The 20,284-nt window shown below is 50.4% G+C and overlaps 1 protein-coding gene across 1 annotated transcript; it reads left to right on the forward strand.

Annotated features, from left to right (window-relative positions):
- Window positions 1-206: 206 nt before the first annotated feature.
- On the forward strand, window positions 207-7,757 carry NKX6-1 (NK6 homeobox 1). Its single transcript, XM_036411752.2, has 3 exons — window positions 207-2,109; window positions 3,818-3,990; window positions 6,218-7,757. Exons 1-3 carry the CDS (start codon window positions 1,419-1,421, stop codon window positions 6,470-6,472), a joined length of 1,119 nt encoding a protein of 372 aa, XP_036267645.1. The 5' UTR covers window positions 207-1,418; the 3' UTR covers window positions 6,473-7,757.
- Window positions 7,758-20,284: the final 12,527 nt, after the last annotated feature.

Genomic DNA, 20,284 nt, shown 5'->3' on the forward strand with positions numbered 1-20,284 from the left:
CTCCAGCCAATCAGAAGGAGAGGCGCTCCCGAGTGGACGCACCCCAGAAGCAATGCGATGCGGAGGGCTGAGCGCTATTGGAGTCGGTGGTTACGCCCCCGGCCCGCACCCCGCTCCTCGGCCCCGCCCCTCCCGGTGCTGCGGAGTGAGTGACGTCCCCCAAAGTTCTTATTTTGGACCCCCACTCCCCCCCTCCCCCAGCCTTTCGTCCGTCCCCCCTCTAAAGAGGAGTAGAGAAGGATGCAAATGTTTTATTACCTTTGAGAGCTTCATCGGAACTGTCAGGCCCGGAGGGAAAAAGGAGAGGAGAGAGGGAGAGCGGAGAGCGCGGCCGAGAGGGTCCTCTTGGCCAGAGGACAGGACTTTGGAAGCGGAGCCTGCACAGCCGCGAAGAACACGGGAGCGGGAGGCAAAGGAGACGAGTGAGAGGAACAGGAGAGGACGCTGAGGGGGTGGGGTGGGGCGGGGGTCGCCAGGCCCATTTTGCAGAAGTGGGTCAGAGGAGCAGAGCCCTAACTGAAGCCATCAAGACTTTTTTTCACACTTAAGTCTTTGTTTTCCTGTGTTTTTTCCTCCTCCCCCTTTTTCTTTTTCTTTCTTTCTTTTTTTTTTTTATATTTTAATATTGTAACTCTTAGTGCCCTGTCGCCCAGAGGGAAAGGCGAGTCGGGCGAGTCGTCGGCGCGCCGCGAACCCGGAGCCGCGGGGATTCCGATCGGAGACGCGGCCCTCTCCGGCTGGCGGAGGAGGCCCGCCCCGAGGCGACACCCGCCCCGAGGCGACACCCCCGCGGGCCGGGAGCGCTCCCTCCGCGCGCGCCGCGGGCGCCGAGTGCGAATCCGCCCGGCGACTGAGCGCGCAGGGCTCCCTCGTCAGCTCCGAGGCGCTGCTCCTCGGGCGGAACCCGGCGTCCTTTGAAGCTCTCCAAAAGAAAGCCAGCCAGCCAGCCCCTGTCCTCCGACATCAAAGCGGAGATTTGGTGACTCTTAACTTTGTTGCGAACTCTCCGGGGCCGGCAAGGGTTTGTTTTGCTTATTTCTCGGGCTTGGGGAGAAGAGGAGACATAGCAGCGCGCTCGGAGCTGCGAGGCGAAGGGAGGAAGAGGAGAGACAGAAACTGACTCCGGGCGTCCGGGGGCGAAGGGACAGGCAAACCGGCCCGGACGCCCGCGGGTCCGGGTCCGGGAGGGCCACCGCCTCTCCATTGGCCTGTGTGCTTGCACATTTCGGTGGCTCAGCTCCGACAGCAGCTCCGGGCAGCGGCGATCTCCGCCCGGGTGGTTGGCCGGCCGCCGCCCCGGGTTCGCTCTGCTCCTCCTCGCTCGCTCCCCCCGCCGCGCTCCCCGCTCCCCAGAGCCCCGCCGGGGGCACCGGCCGGCGCCCTCGCTGAGTGGCCGAGGGCTCGGGCCTGGCCGTGGGATGTTAGCGGTGGGGGCGATGGAGGGCACCCGGCAGAGCGCGTTCCTGCTCAGCAGCCCGCCCCTGGCCGCCCTGCACAGCATGGCCGAGATGAAGACCCCGCTGTACCCCGCCGCGTACCCCCCGCTGCCCGCCGGGCCCCCCTCCTCCTCGTCCTCCTCCTCGTCCTCCTCCTCCTCGTCGCCGTCGCCGCCTTTGGGCTCCCACAACCCGGGCGGCCTGAAGCCCCCCGGCGCCGCGGGGGGGCTCTCGTCGCTGGGCAGCCCCCCGCAGCAGCTCTCCGCCGCCACCCCGCACGGCATCAACGACATCCTGAGCCGGCCCTCCATGCCCGTGGCCTCGGGTGCCGCCTTGCCCTCGGCTTCGCCCTCCGGTTCCTCCTCCTCCTCCTCGTCCTCGTCCACCTCCGCTTCTTCCGCTTCGGCTGCTGCAGCAGCAGCCGCCGCCGCGGCCGCCGCGGCCGCCGCCTCCTCGCCGGCGGGGCTGCTGGCCGGCCTGCCCCGCTTCGGCAGCCTGAGCCCGCCGCCGCCGCCGCCGCCCGGGCTCTACTTCAGCCCCAGCGCCGCGGCCGTGGCCGCCGTGGGCCGCTACCCCAAGCCGCTGGCCGAGCTGCCCGGCCGGACGCCCATCTTCTGGCCGGGAGTGATGCAGAGCCCGCCCTGGAGGGACGCGCGCCTGGCCTGCAGCCCCCGTGAGTACGGGCGCCCGCGCCCCGCCGAGCGCACGCCGCCGCGGGCTCCGGGGTCGGGGCTATCCGGTGTGCGTGTGGGTACGTCCACCCTATCGCCGCCCCAATAGTTTGGCAGCGCTGGGACCCCCACGATGTAGGCTGGGCCGGGGCGTTCCGAGGTATGTTCTCTCTTTCCGGAGCACCCGCGCTGGCGGTCGGGCTCCCGTCTCTCCCCCGTCCTGGGCACACGCTTCACCGAGCCGGTGCGCGCCTCCGCAGGGAACAGGGCGGGTGTGTGTGCCATCCGAGCGCCCGGCGTCGGGCAGGAACCGCAGGCCGAGCCTGGGTGAAGGAGGTGGGGCGAGGGATGGGGGAAGCAGGAGAGGCCAAGGCGCCCCGGACGTCTGCACCCCTACTTTCCAGTCTCCTTCTGCAGGCTATGACTCCCCCCCCTCCCCGCCCCACTCCACCTTCGCTTGTTTAACTGGCCTCCTCTCTGAGAACCAACGGGTGGGGATCCGCCCCGGTGGTGAGACCCCAACAGCTCTGAGCGTATATGTCTGGCCCTGGGTGTCTCCCACCTCTCTTTTTGATCCTCTTCCCTCCCCCTTTTGCACCCCAAAAACGATCGGCCGGGATGAGCCCATGGAAGATAGGCCGCGACCCCAGGAGGAGGGCAAGTGCTCGGTCCCGTTGGCCGCTCCCACCGCTGGTCCCCCGCTTTCCCATCTGCCTGGGCCCAGGGAGCACCCTGGGCCGGGATGCCTGGGGCCGGGCCCAGCGAGGGGCGTCGGGGAAGGGGCAGGGGAAGGACGAGGTGACGGAACGAGGACTGGGGACGCGCAACCTCCAGCAGGGACTTTTCCTGAAACAGCCGAGTTTCCCGGGATCTCCCTAATCTCGCCCTGGAGTTTCCCAGCCTCTCCGATGGCGCTCTGGGGCCCAGCCCCGGCTCCCCTTCTGGCTCATTCCTTCCGTTTGGCCGAGTCCCCGAAGTTTCCTCCGAGTCTCCAGACCGCTTTCCTGTGGTGCAGCGGCGGCGGGAGTGGAGGGGAGTTTCGGGGACCCCCACGGAGGCTCCCCCGGGAAGCCTGGGGCCGGCGGGCGGCCGGGGCGGTGCGGGCGCGGGCGCGGGTGCGGGAGACGCTATTGTATTCGTTTGGACGGCCGCGCAGGGGCCGCCAACAAAGGCGGCGCCCCCGCCCCCCTCGGCGGCAGAAGTTGGGGGCGATTTCGCTGTCTTGTGTGCAACACACAAGGCTCCCTTCGTGACGTGGACACAGGTTAGGAAAGCGTTCGAGGAGCGAAGCTGGTCCTCCTCCTGCAGAGGGTCGGGGCCGGCGGAGCACCCACCCCGGAGGCGACTGCGGCCTTCCCGTCCCTCCCCACGCGCTGGGGCCCGACCGCGGGGCTCGGCAAACTTTAGGGGCACCCGCCCCGGCTGTTTGACGCCGGTGTTGGGCGGGAGGTTAGTTAGTGGGGCTCCAAACATCCTGGCTTTTAAAACACTGGGTTGCGGGGGGGGGGGGGGGTCTAAATGGTGTGTGGGGGGATCTAAAGGCAGAGAGGTGCGGTGGGAGGGGAAGCGCCACTACTCTCCTGGAGCTCGCCATGGGATAAGCTTTTCTTTCCCCCCAAAACATTGTTTTGCAAGTTCATTTCTTTTACGTGGAGCGGCTTGTAACCAATTATTCCCCTCTCCCCCGCCCTCGTTTATCTATCCTCGCAGATCAAGGATCCATTTTGCTGGACAAAGACGGGAAGAGGAAACACACGAGACCCACATTCTCGGGGCAGCAGATCTTCGCCCTGGAGAAGACTTTCGAACAAACGAAATACTTGGCGGGGCCCGAGAGGGCCCGCTTGGCTTATTCTCTGGGGATGACGGAGAGTCAGGTCAAGGTGAGTGGACCTTGCAGCTACAGGGATAGGCTCTCCACCCGTGTCGGTTCTCTCTCCCCTCCCCCTCCCACCTCCCACCCAATCTAACAACCAGTGTCTGAAGAGTGTGAGGAGGAGAAGATGAGATCAGCTCTGCGAAGGGGTGGGGGTGGAGGTTAAAGGCTCTCCTGGGCGGGCAAACTGTTGATGAACAAAAGGAATCAAGTCCCCCTCACCCCCGCCTTTGAAATGAGGTTAATCTAGATAGAGGCCTGTGCTGGGGGGAACTCATCATTATTAGAGAATAAAAGCATTACTGAAATATCAGCCCTGAGACTAGATCAGACCAGTTAGATAGCTTCTGTTTATTCTATTTGTAAAGATACTCAAGCTTTTGTTTGTTAATTAAGTTCTCCGCCAGTCCTATAATTTCCCAGTCCTATAATTTCCTAACATAGATCAGCATTATAGTGGTACTGAACATTAACTTGCAGGTTTCGAAAAATAAATCTACAGCGTTTAACCACTTAGCATGGATGCAACTGCTTTGAGTTTAGCTGAAGGCAATCACTTTGGCACACCAATTTTCCAAATGAATTGACAAGATTATTACTTTATTATGAAATTGAATTGTTTTGAATATGTTTATCAACAGATGTGACATTTTACTGTTTTATGACAACAACGACGTATAATTAAAATGCCACTTAGCTTATAATTGAGTTGGATAGCATATTTCCAGGGATTCAAATGTTAGAAATCTTTCCTTGAAAAAGAAAGGGATTGAGCCAGACAGATAAGTTAAATCTAGCAGTTTCCTATATTTCCAGTAGTCTCTTTTGTTTCTCTTCTTCATTTACTGTATTTGAATTTTTTTTGGGGGGGGCATGTCTTTAAGTCTGTTTCCATTAGTCATATTGTTGTTCTTTAAGTAGGAATAACTGTTAGCCATGCCGGTTGGTTAGAGAGTATGGCCCCTTGGACAGGCATCATAAAATGAATTGCACAGGTGATTTTTGTGTGGCCATTAGAATACCATCGCTGTTAAAATTGTTTTTGTGGTGGTTGGTACAGAGCCTGCCACAGTAGTCTGGAGGTCTTCATTTGTCACTGTAAATATGTCCGCGTGGCTAGAAGTGAATTATGATAGCTGTATACGGAAAATCAGAATCACTTTCATAACAATTTTGATTCTCTAGACAGAATACATAACAGTCGGATGAGAAAAGGGCTGAGAAGCACAAAGAGAGGATAATTCAATATGTTTGGAAAATTGGTTGCTTAGTGCTTTAAGTTAAAATATGTGTATCAAGCATGGTATCAAATGTGGTGAACAGGCTTAAATATCTTTATGTAAAATGTGTGTAGTGGGGAGGAAAATATTAAAATAACATTTGAAAGACTAGGCATGCTGAATAGTGGGAAATAATGTAACTTGCAAAATTTCACTTACCAAAAAGCTGATGAAAACTCCACTCTTTGGTTTTATGAAAAACATTAAACCAGATAGACAAACACACACCACACTGAGATGATTGTGACTGAGCTCCTAAATATTTGCATGCATTTATGTTGGTTATTATTTGTGATTTGAGGTTTCTGTTTTAGCAGAATTAAACAAAATTATATGATTGCATGTGTACATGGGGTTTTAAACTACCATGTCTGTGTGTATTCAGACTTGTGATAAACAGACATATATCCAAAAGTGCAAAGGAGAACGGAAGTAATTGGGGGAGGGGGATAAATGCTATGCTTTCTCCCACAAATCACACTAAAAAGCAAGTACATTTAGGTTGTTTGGAATACCTTACTCTAATAAAGGATATAACAAAGTAAAACCACAGTTATTCTCGGGCAGCTTCAAAAGGGGGAGAGTTTTCCACTTTACACTAGAAAGTGGAAAAGTGCACTCATTTTTAGGGACACTTAATTTAAGTTTCCAAGTTTTGGTGTTTTTCTTTTTCTTTCTTTCTCTTCTGAGAAATCACTCCCTGACAACCTCAATACTCTTGTTCCTATCGCTATGGCAACGGGCAAGCAGTTTGTAGGTGCCTGTTCCTCAGAGGAGCTGGGGAGACGGGGACTGACTCGGACAGCCCAGACAAGGGGTCTGCGAGGGCGGGCGGCCAGCCATCAAGGGGCCCCACGGGATCAGCTGCGGGGCTGTGGGCGAAGTAGCGGCATCCGCTCCCGGGTAATTCCTGCCTACCTCTGTTTCTCCCCTCCTTCCCCGATGGGCTCGCAGGTCTGGTTCCAGAACCGCCGGACCAAGTGGCGGAAGAAGCACGCGGCGGAGATGGCCACGGCCAAGAAGAAGCAGGACTCGGAGACCGAGCGGCTCAAGGGGGCGTCGGAGAACGAGGAGGAGGACGACGACTACAACAAGCCCCTGGATCCCAACTCGGACGACGAGAAGATCACGCAGCTGCTGAAGAAGCACAAGTCCGGCGGCGGCGGCGGCCTCCTGCTGCACGCGTCCGAGGCCGACGGCTCGTCCTGAGCGCGCAGCCCGCCCGCCGCGCCTTCGCCCGGCCGTCCCGACCCTCCCGGCCCGCGGGGGCCCTTTGCTATTTTCTGAGATGTCCATATCTATTTTTTTAACCTAAAAGTTGAGGGAGATGGGGGAGAGAGACTCCGGGGTTGGCAAGAAGGCAGGAAAACGACAGGATGCACTGCCTAAAGAGCGCAACTGAAACTCTCCGCCGGGCCAGCCTCCGCGCCAGCTCGGCGCCCCCGCCCTGTACCCGGAGGAGCGGGCGGCCCCGACCCCCAGCGCACTCAGGCTTCCCGGCCTCTGCACCGCAGGGAAGGGGGTAGGGGCTCAGGGGCCAGTTTTCGTAGGATCGATGGCTACTGCGCCGGGAACCGCGGAGCTAAGCGGGGCGGGCCGACGCCAAGGATGGGAAGAGGGACTCGCGTCTCTTCCCCCCACTCCCTTCCCCCCCACACACACTGCTGTGCGGACTAAAGTCACCTGTTGAAGGCCCCTTTGTAAATAAATCGTGAGTCACACTGACTAGAAGTTACTTTATTGTGAATATTTAAAATGTAAAATGTTTTTTGTTTTTTTGAATTTGGTATAAGAGACGGACCTCCTTCTCCCTTCCACCCTCCCCCCTTTTTTCATTCCACCCTCCCCCTTTTAAGAGCTATGAAAACCACCCGTTCCCCTTTTATGTTGAACTTAATTGGAGATCCGGTAGAAAAGGACGTTCTCAGCCTCCCCGTCCTCCAGCTATTCAGCGAAGGTTTGGGTTTGTAGGATCTCACTTTCCCCCTCGTCCCCACTCACTCCTCCCACCCCCCTCCCTCGCGCGGCGCTGGCTCCAGCCTCCTGCCTCCAGGACTTGAAGTAGAAGCGGAACCTGCCTCTCCGTTCCTCTCTGAAATTGCACAGTCGTTTGTTGCTATTTATTAGTGATTTAAAGAAAGTATTCGGGAGGGAGGGGCTGCCTAGCCTGTATTTAATTTAACTCATTTCTGATTTTAAAAATGCGTGTTAAAATAGATGGTGGGAATTGTTACAACTGCTCTGGGTCAGAAACATAAAAATCCATTTAGTTGCTGTAATTGAATTTGAAGTGTTTTGTATGATAAGAATACTACAGACTATGTAAATTGTTTTCCTTTTTTTAAGCTAATAATGGTGATATATTAGCATCTTTAACATTTATTAATTTATATAAGGAATTCGGTTTGTAAAGAGAAAAGACACCCCCCCCCCATTTGCAAGACCAGTTAAATGTAATGCACTTTCTGTTTCAAAGGATAAATCAAATTAAAAAGCAGTTCGAAGAAGATGTCTGTTGCCTTGAATGAAAGGGTACAGTTCATCTGATCTCGTCAGAGATCTCAAATAAAAGTCAAGAACACAAAAATGTTATATTGGTTACTTGGGTAAAATAGTTGCTCCATCATCATCACCATCATCATCATTGTCATCTGGAAGAGTGGCACCTCTCACTCTCCTGGATTGGGGAGATAGAAGAAATGCAGGTGCACTCACAGGGCTACTTGTCTGGCAGGCTGCTTCTTATATTTGTGTTGTCTAATTTTTTCCTGATGGCTTTTTCTTTTGCAAGGAAGTCCCTGTGGAGTTTTGGGAAGACCTCATTTCCATAAATCCAACATAGCTCCTCAGCGGAGCGCTAGCTCTCTTAGCTTAGAGGAGGCAGCGAAGCTTGATGGCCCAGCAGCAGTGCTGTTGGATCCTAACATTACCCCACTCCACCATAGCTTGCAAGCTTGCAGGAAGGCAGGAGTCAGTGGAAAGACCGGAACTCTGATTTTGCCAACCATTATAATGAAGAAGGATGAATTTAAAGAAAGCTTCTTCTAACTGATGTGAAAGCTCTAGGGTTAAGAAAGCAATGCATAGCTTTTGCAGATGAAATTGGGGGAGGGTCAGGAAAGGAGGAAAAAAAAAGGAATGCTAGGGAGAGAGCAACAGACATCACAGTCCTGAGATCTTTCTGTTTTCAGACCCTCAGTTATAAACTCAGTGAAATATAGTCATCTCCTTAGTGTTTCAGGTTAACGAGCTTGTGTTCAAAGACATAAAAATCAATAGAATTCAGTAGAATCTTCAGGCTAGTGAGAGAGTGTGGATCTGTTTTGTTCCCTTAAAAAAGTTGTGAAAATTGGGAATGAATTTGTCTGAAGGAAATTATTGTAAAATATATTCCTGATGGCATGGTCTAGTGGAATGAAAGGATGCAAATTTGCGCTAATTCTTTTCTCTAGTTTGCCCATGAAATTCCAAATAAACGTCAAACTTCTGAATTTTCGAGTTCATGGCGAGTCTAAGGTTTGTGTCCTCTAGAGAGACAGTTATTTCAAAAGAAGATTTGCTGTGTGGGGATAATGTAATTTAAATTTTAGCTGTAAACAGTAAGAACTAACTCCCACTCTTCTTTCTTTCATCCTTCCTTCCTTCCTTCCTCCCTCCCTCCCTCCCTCCCTCCCTCCCTCCCTCCCTCCCTCCTTTCTTTCTTCTTTCCTTCCCCTCTCTCCTCCTCCCCACCTCCTTCTCTTTCTCACATCTCTTTGAAGGATCCTAGGAAAGGACAAGCCTATTAGCCTAAAACTTCACTTTATTTTTTTGTCAATTTGCAAAAAATAAAAGTCTCTTTTCTACTTTATTTTTTTTAACCTTCATTCATCTCATTTCTGCCTTTAAAAACCGAGCAACTTTTTATGTATTTCTTCTTCCTAAGAAAGCAAACATTCACAAGGCAATGAGAAATGCTGCTCCTGGAAAAGTTTGAATATTATTATTGTCATTAGTAGACATAGTAGCAGTAATAGAGTAGTATCTCTTACAGAAAACTTAGAGCAGAGATTAAAACTTTTTCTCAAGGAAGTAAGGTTAGAGTATTTGTTCAGAGTTAGAAAGGAGTAAAGCTACCTCCTCTAGTCCCTTTAGGAAGCATTCCCTGTAAGCTGCTCACCTTTGCATTTACAGAGTGTCTGAGGAGCGGAAAAGCTGATGGCCTAGCCCAAACCCTACCAGCAAATATGTGGAGGGCAGACAGGGTGTGCATGTGGCCAGCCCAAGCACTGAGGTGCTGAGTTCTGTAGGTGGCATCCAGAGTTGGGCTCTGGGACCACGCGGCACTGGCATTCGCTCCTTTTTTCCAGTCCACTGCAGCAGTGACTTGAAGTTTCCAGTTCATTTATTTCTACCCAGGATTCCAGCTGGCCACCAGTTGCAGCTGGCCCCATAAAACTGGGAGTGAGCGAGAAGTGGGTGGGATACCTCTCTTAGGTGTCCCTTTATCCCGGTTGGTTTGGTTTAGTTCTCTGTGTGTAAAAGGGGTGTTTTTCAGGATCATTAGCTTGGTGAGGAAGCTGAGGAAACACTCCATAGCTACAGCAAGGGAGAATAAGTCATTTTTCACTTGGGGTCAAAAATTTTATGGCATTCACCAGCCATAATCATCTGATTAAGGCTTCCAGCCAGCCTTTACAGCCTCAAGGGTCAGGATTTTAAAACAAAAAGTAACAGCAAATGACCTGGTGGACCACTGCTTTCATTTTTATTTTATTTTTTCAGTTTTGAAATATAATTGAGATAACATTTTATACATTTAAGGTGTACAATATACTGATTTGATACATTTATATGTATCAAATCAGTATATTGTGATTTCACAATATTGTGAAATGATTACCACGATAAGTTTAATTAACATCCTTCATCTAGCTCACAGTTACAATTCTTTCCTCATGGTGAGAACTTTAAAGCCCTCTTTTAGCAACTTTCAAATATATACCACAGTATCATTAACTGTAGTGAAATTCCATACATTTCATCCTTAGACATTCTGACCAACTTTCCCCATTTTCCCAACCTCCACTACTTTCAGAAATGCTTGCAGGCAGCAAAACAACAATATGAAAAACAAAAGGGGGAAAACAAGATGTCTGAAAGGAAGGGTAAAGCTGCTTTTTCTAAGTTATTTTCATCTCAGTGTGTGTGTGTGTGTGTGTGTGTGTGTGTGTGTGTGTGTGTTTCCCAAAAGGAGAAGGCAATGAGGCTGGGTGAGGCATATAGAGTGGAAGGAAGAACCCTGCGTATTTCTCTCACGTGGGCAGGCAGCGTTCACAATTCACAGCCTCCTACTCAGTTATCTTCCCAGGCCTCACAGTCCAGGCTCAGGTCTCCTAATTGGCGATTTACTTTTTCTTTGGTTCATATTCACAGGCTCCTATAACTTAAAGCTCTGTCTTCTTTCTCCAAAGCTGTAGTTTATTGAGCTGCTTTCCAAGCATGTGAATACTTAAGTCACTCTCCCTCTCCCTTTTTGGGAGACAGTGGGGAGAGGAGCAACTGAAAATCACTCATTCTGCTCTGGAAAGATGTGCATTTCCTCACTGCTCAGTGTGCAGGCAGTTTGGACTGGAGGCCAACTCTTTTTGGAAATATTGTACTAGGCAACAGGGTCTGTGGGCACGTGAAACCTTTTGGGGCCTAATATCATGTATCTGAGAATGTAATTAGACCAGCCCTGACTGGGAGTTGATCCACGCTGTGCTGTCCTTTAAGCTGGCCATCGTGGGGAGGGACACACACACACACACACACACACACAGTGAAATTCCACTTGGGGACTCCCAGCACTGAATAGCTTAAAGAGACAGTGACTCTTTTGTTAATCATTAATAACAACAGGATCATGTAATAACAACAGAGGTAAGTGGTAGATTTCATCTATAAACTCTATTTTAGGCTAACTTGAATAGCTTTCTCTGCACCCAATTTCCTGCTTATTACTGTGCACACATATACTCCAAAAAAGTCCTCCTCCTCTTCTCAGTATGACCCTTTTAAAAAACCGCTCCTTGGTACATTTTCTCTTTTGATATTAATGTGTGTATTTTGTTATGTAGTATTAAGACTCTAACCTTCACAGAGAAATATATTCTCCCTTTAGCCCTTTGTAAGATCTGCAGAAAACAAAATAAAATACCTCCTCCCCCCCACTTAGTAATATAAAGCTTGACTGGGGAATGGAATGATGATGTGAGCAGGATGACCAAAGGGATGGGGTATTTTCCTGAAGGTTAGCTTTCTGGATTGACTAGGATTGTTCCACAAACTGTAAAGTTTAACTGCAAGCCTCAGTTCACACTCGTCTTCCACTTTGATCCAATAGATCAGTAAGCCCCAAAGATGAAATGTCTAAACATGCAGCATATGTTCTCTGCCTCAATCAGACATTTCCATGGAATACCACACGCAAAGACTCTAAAAGTAGAGCATGATGTGTCTGTAGTATTGTTTATTTGTTTTAAAATTTATTTTAAAATTAGAGTGGACATATACTATTATATTAGTTTCAGGTGTATAACATAAGGGGTTTGATATTTGTATACCTTACAAAGTGATACCCCTGATAAGTCTAGTACCCATCTGACACCATAACATAGTTATTACAATATTATTGACTATATTCCCTGTGCTGTACTTTACTTCTCTACGGCTAATTTTAAACAATCATCACCCACAGGTATGTTTATTAATTTTTTAGAGAGTAAGGGAGAGTGAAAGAAACACTGATGTGTGAGAGAAACATTGATCGGTTGACTTCCTTAAATGCCCCAACTGAGGATAACATGCAAAACCTAGGTATGTGCCCTGACCAAGAATCAAACCAGAAACCCTTTGGTGTATGGGATGGTGCTCCAGCCAACTGAGCCACCTGGCCAGGGCTCCATGACTGTTTTTATTACTGGCAATTTGTAGTTCTCAATCCATTTCACCTTTCAGCCATATTTTCAAACCCCTTTTCCACCTTCCACCACCAATTTGTTCTCTGTATCTATAAATTTGATTGTTTTGTTTGTTTATTTTGGTGTGTGTGTGTGTGTGTGTGTGTGTGTGTGTGTGTATGCTTTTTTGTTTGTTTGTTTAGATTTTACATATAAGTGAAATTGTAGATCTGTGGTATTTAAATATCTTCTGGGGCCTGGCCAGAATTCTGAAGTACAAGCTTAATGAAGTACAAGTACTTCTATTTTAGTATACTTTACAAAATCACAGCTAGTTTGGATGGAAATACATTCAAAGATGATCCATCAGCCCTCATTCTAGGGGAAGAAAGAGGGTTTTTTTTGTGTGTGTATGTTTGTTTTGTTTTGTTAATCCTCACCTGAGGATATTTTTCCCCAATGATTTCTAGAGAGAGTGGAAAGGGGAAAGAAAACACTCCTTGCTCCTTCCTCTATTTCCACTTAACACTTTTCAGAACCTTTCCTCAGTTGAATAGTTATCCTGCACAAAACAACAGGGCCTGAGCTAGGAGCATCTTTTATGATGATGTTGATAATGAAAATGATGATAATGGCTAAAACTTCTATAGCTATTATTACATTGTTCTAAGAACTTCATGTATATATTGTATTTGTATATATAATATTAATTCATTCCATTCTCCCAACAGCCCTACAAAATAGGTACAATTTTCATCTTTGTATTACAGATGAGAAGACTGAGGCACAGAGAAGCAGAGTCATTTGACCAAGATCACCTAATAGTCACTGATGGATCAGATAATCTGGCTCCACAGTCTGCTCTCCACCACTATGTGATCTTCTGATTGTGGCAAAAAGAAAAGATTTCTCAAATCCACTCATTCACTTGACAAGAACATTTAGATTTGAAAGAAATTTAGAGAAATCTCTACAGACCAAGTAAAAAGCACAGAGAGGGAAGAAGAAAGACCCAGGGAGGAAAAAGGTTTACAAATTTCTTTTCAAGAGCTGAGCCACTGCATTGAGCACATGGTCAAAGCTGCTGCTGATGACAAGAGGAATTACTGTAAGTCATGGGCCCACATCCGGGGCTCAGATGGGAGGCATGAAAAGTTGGATGCCTATTTTGAAGGTGATTAGACCATCTGGCAATAACTAAGTTAATGGATTTTCAGTAACCTTGCCTTCCTGTGTCTATGCAAGCAGACTAGTCCCAAACAACTCATTGATGACTGCTAGTTGTGGTGTTTTTTTTTTTTTTTTTTTTTATCACTCATGTACCTTCCAAAATAAAACTGTTTTATAGAGCTGTGCTGGTCTTCTTTCTCAATTTGATATATCTGTCTCCCTTGTAATAGCCAACATATAGCATAATTATACCTTAACATTTTTGTTGGCTTTGCCAAGGTAGACATAGGCCATAACATTAGAGAAGTGGTAGGCTTCTCTACAACAATAATAAACACCTATATAAATTGATCAAAACTCTTGCCCTTGCTGGTCAAGGACACATACCTGGGTTTCAGGTTCTTCCCCCACCCTGGTTGGGCATGTGTGAGAGGCAACCAATTGATGTGTCTCTCTCACATCAATGTTTCCCTCTCTTCTCTCTCTCTCTCTCTCTCTCTCTCTCTCTCTCTCTCTCTCTCTCTCTCTCTCTCTCTCTCTCTCTCTCTCTCTCTCAGATTGCTCACTCAGAGGGGAAGTCAGCTGCCATGTTGTAAGGACACTCAAGCAGTCCCATGGGGAGTTCCATTTTGTGAGAAATCAAGGCCTCTGCCAACAACCAATTTTAATTTGCAAGGAGTGTAAGTCAACTCTGGAAGCAGACCCTCTAGTCTTCAATAAGCCTGTACATGGCTGCAACCCTGGCCAATTTCTTGACTGCAAAATCCTGAGAGATCCTGAGGCAGAATCACCCAACCAAGCTCTTCAGGTTTCCAAACCCACAGCAACTGTGTGAGATAATCAGTGTTCATTGTCTTAATTACATCAGGGGTATTTTGTTACACATCATAGATAACTAATACAGTATCTAACAGACCTAATTCTGTTCTCTGGATAAGGAGTAGTGCGTTAAGGGTAAAGACTCTTGAGGATGGCAGTCATGTGAAAATGCTAACAGGATGACCCCATGGGGCATAAAAGGGCCACTGATCAACTTTATTAGGGTCAGATAACTTGAGCTCTAGAGCTGGTTTCTATTTTTTGCTAGTAAGTTGGGCAAGTAACTTGGATAATCTTCCATTTCCCTACCTATGAAATTCTTTTAATAATAAATACTGCCTCACAAAGTTATTGTGAAATCCAAAAGCAAAGGACTTTATAAAACATAAAGTGGAACATCAATGAGCAGGTCATGACTACATCCTATACTATGGATATATAATTTGGCTAAGCATGTCATATTGTTGTTTTTCATAAAGAAATTTCAGAAATAGAAAGAACCTGCACCTGGCTTCCCAGGCCAGTATTATTTATCTCCCCATTGAACATCACAGATACACTTCCAACCTTCCTCTGGCTGTTTTGATGCTGGGAGAGCTAGGAGGGGAAAGCCCAGAGAAGGAAAAAAGGCACAAAAGAGTGAAGGAATCCTGGATTTAGAGTTAGGGTTGGGGGTTTAGAATTGCCTTTTCTTTGAGATCCAAGAACTGACTCTGTTTCCAAGAGAGTCAAGGAGACAAGAAGGCAGAGAGAGAGGGAGAGAGAGAGATATGTAAGGAAGCTGCTATTGGCTGCTTGGGACAAAGAAGGAAGGGAGGCAGTAATTCCTAGAAAAAAACAAGGTCAGGAGAGCTGGCTCTTGGTTAAGAGAAAAGCTCCTGTTGACCTTGCTCCTTCCAATGCGAACTTGGGAATGACCTGCCCATGGAAGTTGATAGGCAGAAGGCTCCTGTACTTAACTTTTGCACATTCCTTCTAATACACCAGAAGCAGAGAAAAGCCACAGAGTCAGTAAAAATAGCAAATACGGTACAGACTTGGCCTTCATAGCCTCTGGTGTAAGAAGCAATCCCAGTGCCTGCAGCAGTCTTCTGATAAAGGCGATTGAGAAGAGAAAAGGGACTGCAGAGGACAATATGAAATTAGCACATTGTCATTAATCTCGATGAGATACAGAGGAAGGCAGAAATTGATGATTTCAAGAGATCTCAGCCAGCGATCTATGCTCTAGCTGGAAGGAACATCATGGTTTCCAGGTGCCTGCCTCCTTCCCACCATCCCTGCCTCTCTCTCTCCCCCTCCCTTCTTCTTTCAGTACAGTGCCTCAGAGAGCTGAAAGGCCAGAGTGGGTGATACCCTGCATGGAGCTGTATCTGTACTGCCTTTTGGAAGCGTGAAACCCAGCAGCATCAAACTTCAAGGACCACATGTTCCTAGCTTACTGTTGTGTCCCCAGGACACTGTGCAGTGTCTGGGGATATTCAGGGACTACTTCTTGAAAGTGCGTACATCTGTGTGCACACACATACATGAAACGATGCAGCTACAGAGAACTGAATTCTCAGGATGGTTTTAAAGAAAATGATAAACCTTTAGTTCGGCTGGCTCCCTTTTCTAAGCCTGGAGGCAGAGAAAGGACTTCTAAGCTATCAGGAGTCTCTTCTCACTCTGAATAGATATGTAAACACCTGATAAATCCTTATAAAAATAAGTATGCGCAGCTTAAGTAGCAAATGGGTGAGTTCAATGTAAAGATTTTTTTTTTTTTGTAAAATGGAAGATCGAGTAAGGGTTTATAATACATTCATTTATCAGCTCACAACATAGTTACTTAGAAATAAAATCTTCAGTATAATGATCATTTGTAGTAATGTGTGTCACTCTCCAAAGCACATGAGTTATAATCATGCAATAAAGCAATAAATAAGTAATAGGAGGACTTATTGGCTATTTAAAACACTAGCAGCAGCAGAGGTTCATATCTTTCACTGATCCCATCAGAGAGTTACAGCAATATTTTCTTTGGGACAAAAATTTGGGAGGAGATAAATCAATACAACTAACTCCTGCATGTTTTAATGGCATGTTTCCTGCTGTGATAGGATTCTCTCTCTAGGAATTGGAAGCATTTCTCCTGCCCACCCTCCTGTCTGTTTCAGTACCGGGGGAATCTGGAGGCATTGTGGGGAGACCTGTGCACCGTCAGAGACACTTTGTAGGGAACTGGTTGCTGGGGGCTGTGTGAGGTGCAAGGTGCCTGCAACAGAAGTTGCAGCTTGTAGGTGGTGGTGGTGAGGCTGGAGTCAACTCCCCCTTCACCTATTGGCCAAGGTTACAATGGATCTATGTTCTTTAGTCCTCACCCTTTCTTTCTTCCTAGAACTAGAGGGGGTTTAGTTTTGTAAAATGGAAGATCGAGTAAGGGTTTATAATACATTCATTTATCAGCTCACAACATAGTTACTTAGAAATAAAATCTTTATTTCTAAATAAATCTAAAGGACCACTTCTATGTCCAGGAAGGTTTTAAAAACATTCCCCCCATTACTCCTCCTCCCCAGAGAGTCATGAAAAAACCTAGGGTTCAAGAAGGCAGGAGGGCCGAAACTGGTTTGGCTCAATGGATAGAGCGTTGGCTTGGGGACTGAAGGGATCCGGGTTCAATTCTGGTCAAGGGTATGTACCTTGGTTGCGGGCATATTCCCAGTAGGGGGTGCGCAGGAGGCGGCTGATCAATGACTCTCTCTCATCGATGTTTCTAACTCTATCTCTCTCCCTTCCTCTCTGTACAAAATCAATAAAATATATTTATAAAAAAAAAAAGAAGGCAGGAGGAATGAGAAAGTCCAGACCTCAGGCCTCTTAAATAAAATTATAAAACTAACAATACCTCTCTTTCCCCCCAAAAGGGAACACGGTCTTCCACTTATAATGGTTTCATTTTCAACTCCCTTTTTTCAGTGCAGCCACAGACACCCCCCTGTCCCTTAGCGACCAGATAGCCTAAGAAAGCACTGTGCATTGTGCCTTCCCTCTCTCAAAATTGGGGAGTCCTTTACCGGGGAGTATTGGTGACCCGGCCTCAGTTCCACAGCCAAAGGAGGGATTTTCTTATTTTTTCCTGGTCCTATTTAGCCTGGCAGAAAACTCGCTTCCCTTTTGGGAGCTGTTTCCCCACGCGTCTCTCCTGTGACAGAGGCACAAATGTGTGTGTGTGTGTGTGTGTGTGTGTGTGTGTGTGTGTGATGTGTGTAGTCTGTGAAAGAGCAGAGCAGGAGGGAACTCAGCCTCCTTCAGAGAAGGCTCCTATCTGGTGCGGAAAGGCGTCCTGAGCTGGGACAACTGCTCCTAAGTCCAGGGGTGGAATGTGCCCTGCGGTCCCACCTGCCCAATGCAGGGAGGGAGAGGCTGAGCCTGGCTTGGACTTCCAGGCATTTCTGCAGGTTCTGGAGGAGGGGGAGCTTTCAGAGGTCCTTCCGGTTCCAGGAGGACCTGGAGAGAGGAGTGGCGGAGGTTGGGGGACTGAGGCTGCCTTTGAACCCCAAAGGTCAACGAGACAACTTGGGATTCGTGTTGATTAAATGGGAGGAAGTGTCATTCGCCTTTGCCCCTGCATGGGGATCCTATAGACAGGCTCCACTGGCCTCTCTGCAGGTGGCACCGCTGACTCCTGAGCCCAGAGCTGCAGCGGGCACAGGAAGGCTGGGGCGTGTCTGCAGGTGGATTCACGGTGCCACAGGATGGGTTTGCTTTCCCAGCTGATAGAGGGCGTTCAGTCCCTGGGGTGCCACTGCGGCAGCTGCTTTGCACATCCCACCTGCGAAGTGCGCGCCACGCACAGAGGACCAGCGATCTGGGGGCAGGCAGGTGCCAGTGCCCTGGCGCTATCCCACCCCCCCCCCCCCCCCCCCCGCCCGGACCCCGCTCCTCCAGCTCTCCCTGAGCTGCACCCCCCCACCCCCGTTAGATGGAGCTAAAATCCTGCCCCTGGACAGCGAGGCTCAAGAAACTCATCTCCACGCATCCTCAGACTCTCGCCACCACCTGCTCTGTGCTCTTTAAGGGACGAGAAAATTGGAGAGTGTGCCAGGGGCGAGCACCGTATTTCCTCCTCTGGCCCCAGCTCTGCCTTTTGGCAGATTTCTGGCTGAGTCCAGCCCACCAAGCCTGTTTGGGACTCAGGATGCTGGTCGCCACGCCCTGGCCCCAGTCCTGATGCCTGAGGCGGCTCCCTGCCAGGATCCGGACCCTCATCAGCTCCCTGGGCGCAAGCCCGGCCGGGTCTTCTGGGCTCCCCTGGCCGCTGTCCCCTGAGCGGGGTCAGGGGGCTCCCTCCCTTGGGACAGCATCCCCGGGAAAGCAAAAGACTCAAGATGCCTCCCCTACGCTCCCCACGGGAGTCCCCCCACCGAGCTTCTGCCCGCTCCAGCTTCTGCCCAGCTCTCCCCAGAGCCGCCCTGGAGGCAGGGACAGCGCGTTTCGCTGAGTAATGAACCCCGAGTGCCCTGGGCAGAGTCCACTCCCCGGAGCTTCCCCGCCTCCCGGAGTTTCAGCCCGAGCTTCCAAGTCGGAGGCTCAGCCTCCGAGGCCCCGCGGTGCACTGCGTGGCCCTGGCGGTCAGGGCGCGTCCCTCCCAGCCCCCTTGCAAAGGCCAGTCTGCGGGTGCAGCGCCCCCTGCAGGCCGGGCGGGGCCGCGGCCGCCTGCGCTCGGGGCGGAGTAGAAGGGCTTCGCTCTCCTCCCCGCGGCCCGGGGTGCACTTGCGGCTCCGACGGGATCGGCGCGCCCCATCTTTGCCTCTGCGGCCGCGGGGAAGGCGAGTCCCACCGGCCTCCCGGGAGCGGGGAGCTGGGCCCGGGCGGGGCTGGGCGGCTTCCCCAGCTCCCGGCGCTCGCTTTCGCCCAGTCGTTCTCCGCCTTCTATCTCCCTTGCTTGGTTTGAACCCTAAAAGGCGCCCACAGCTAGGCTGTACCTCACCATTTTATTTTATTTTTTAAAATATATTTTATTGACTTTTTACAGAGAGGAAGGTAGAAGGATAGAGCGTTAGAAACATCGATGAGAGAGAGACATCCATCAGCCGCCTCCTGCACACCCCCCACTGGGGATGTGCCCGCAACCAAGATACATGCTCTTGACCAGAATCGAACCCGGGACCTTTCAGTCCAAAGGTTGACTGTCTATCCACTGAGCCACTCCAGTCTCGGCTGGACCTCGCCATGTTAACACAAGGCATTAATGACACAGTTAGGAATGTGTGCTCACGTGTGTGTACTTATTCTTTTCCTGCCCATTCCTCCCAGTCCCTCCAGGTATGTTCTAGAACGGATACAGGTGGCCAGTGCCGTCCGTCAGCTGTCCCCGAACACCGGGTCCAGGCGCCCGCGAGGGACAGCACATCTGCTCGGGCAGCGGCCGGGGCCGTGTGTGGCGGCGGGAACGCACCGCACCCGGGGTGGCGCCGGGATATGGGGCCCTTGCTGGCGGCAAATACTTTCCGAGAACCCAGGTCCCCGGCCGCTGGGCAGGGTCCAGCCGCCGGAGAATCCTGCGGGGGAGGCGCTCCGCAGTGTCTCCCGCCCGCCGGACCTTTGTTCTCCCCCGCCCCCACTAGACTCCGAGGAGCGGGCGGCGGGAGAGGAGGGGTGGAGGTGGGGGCAGCTTTCCTGCTGCGGTCTCTGTTCCCGGGAGGGAAAGGTCTCTGTCCCCGGAGGAAAAGGCTTGCACCCGCGCCCCTGACCCCCCGGCGAGCCTGCGCGGCGGAGGCGGCGGGCGGAGCGCAAAGCTGGGAGCTCCCGGCGGGGCGCGCCCCGGTCCCCCCACTCGGACACCCCGGAGCCGCCTTTCTAAAAAGAGGGTGGAAGGCCGGCCGCCTACCGTTGCCACTGCGTGTTATAGGCTTATGTGCATTGTACTCGGTACTCATCACTGCACATGGGGACGAGGAATTCAAACACGGCGGAAGGGTGCGCGGCAAACTGGCATCTGAATACACCCCGTGGAAGCCGGCTCTGTCTCTAAAGAGTCTGAGCTCGTGGATCTCTGGGCGCCGCTGCGCACAGGTCCGTGTGCTCCCGGCCCGGGGACTGTCCCCGGAGGGTCATCCAGCTC

The sequence above is a fragment of the Pipistrellus kuhlii genome, unplaced genomic scaffold (assembly GCF_014108245.1).
Source record: "Pipistrellus kuhlii isolate mPipKuh1 unplaced genomic scaffold, mPipKuh1.p scaffold_m20_p_1, whole genome shotgun sequence".
Lineage (NCBI taxonomy): Eukaryota > Metazoa > Chordata > Mammalia > Chiroptera > Vespertilionidae > Pipistrellus > Pipistrellus kuhlii.

What these genes read in the sequence shown, in the direction of transcription:
- NKX6-1 (XM_036411752.2), top strand. Translation starts at nt 1,419, where the DNA reads ATGTTAGCGGTGGGGGCGATGGAGGGCACCCGGCAGAGCGCGTTCCTG. An exon ending in GCGCCTGGCCTGCAGCCCCC is followed by an intron (nt 2,110 to 3,817) that starts GTGAGTACGGGC and finishes CTATCCTCGCAG; the next exon opens with ATCAAGGATCCATTTTGCTG. An exon ending in TGACGGAGAGTCAGGTCAAG is followed by an intron (nt 3,991 to 6,217) that starts GTGAGTGGACCT and finishes ATGGGCTCGCAG; the next exon opens with GTCTGGTTCCAGAACCGCCG.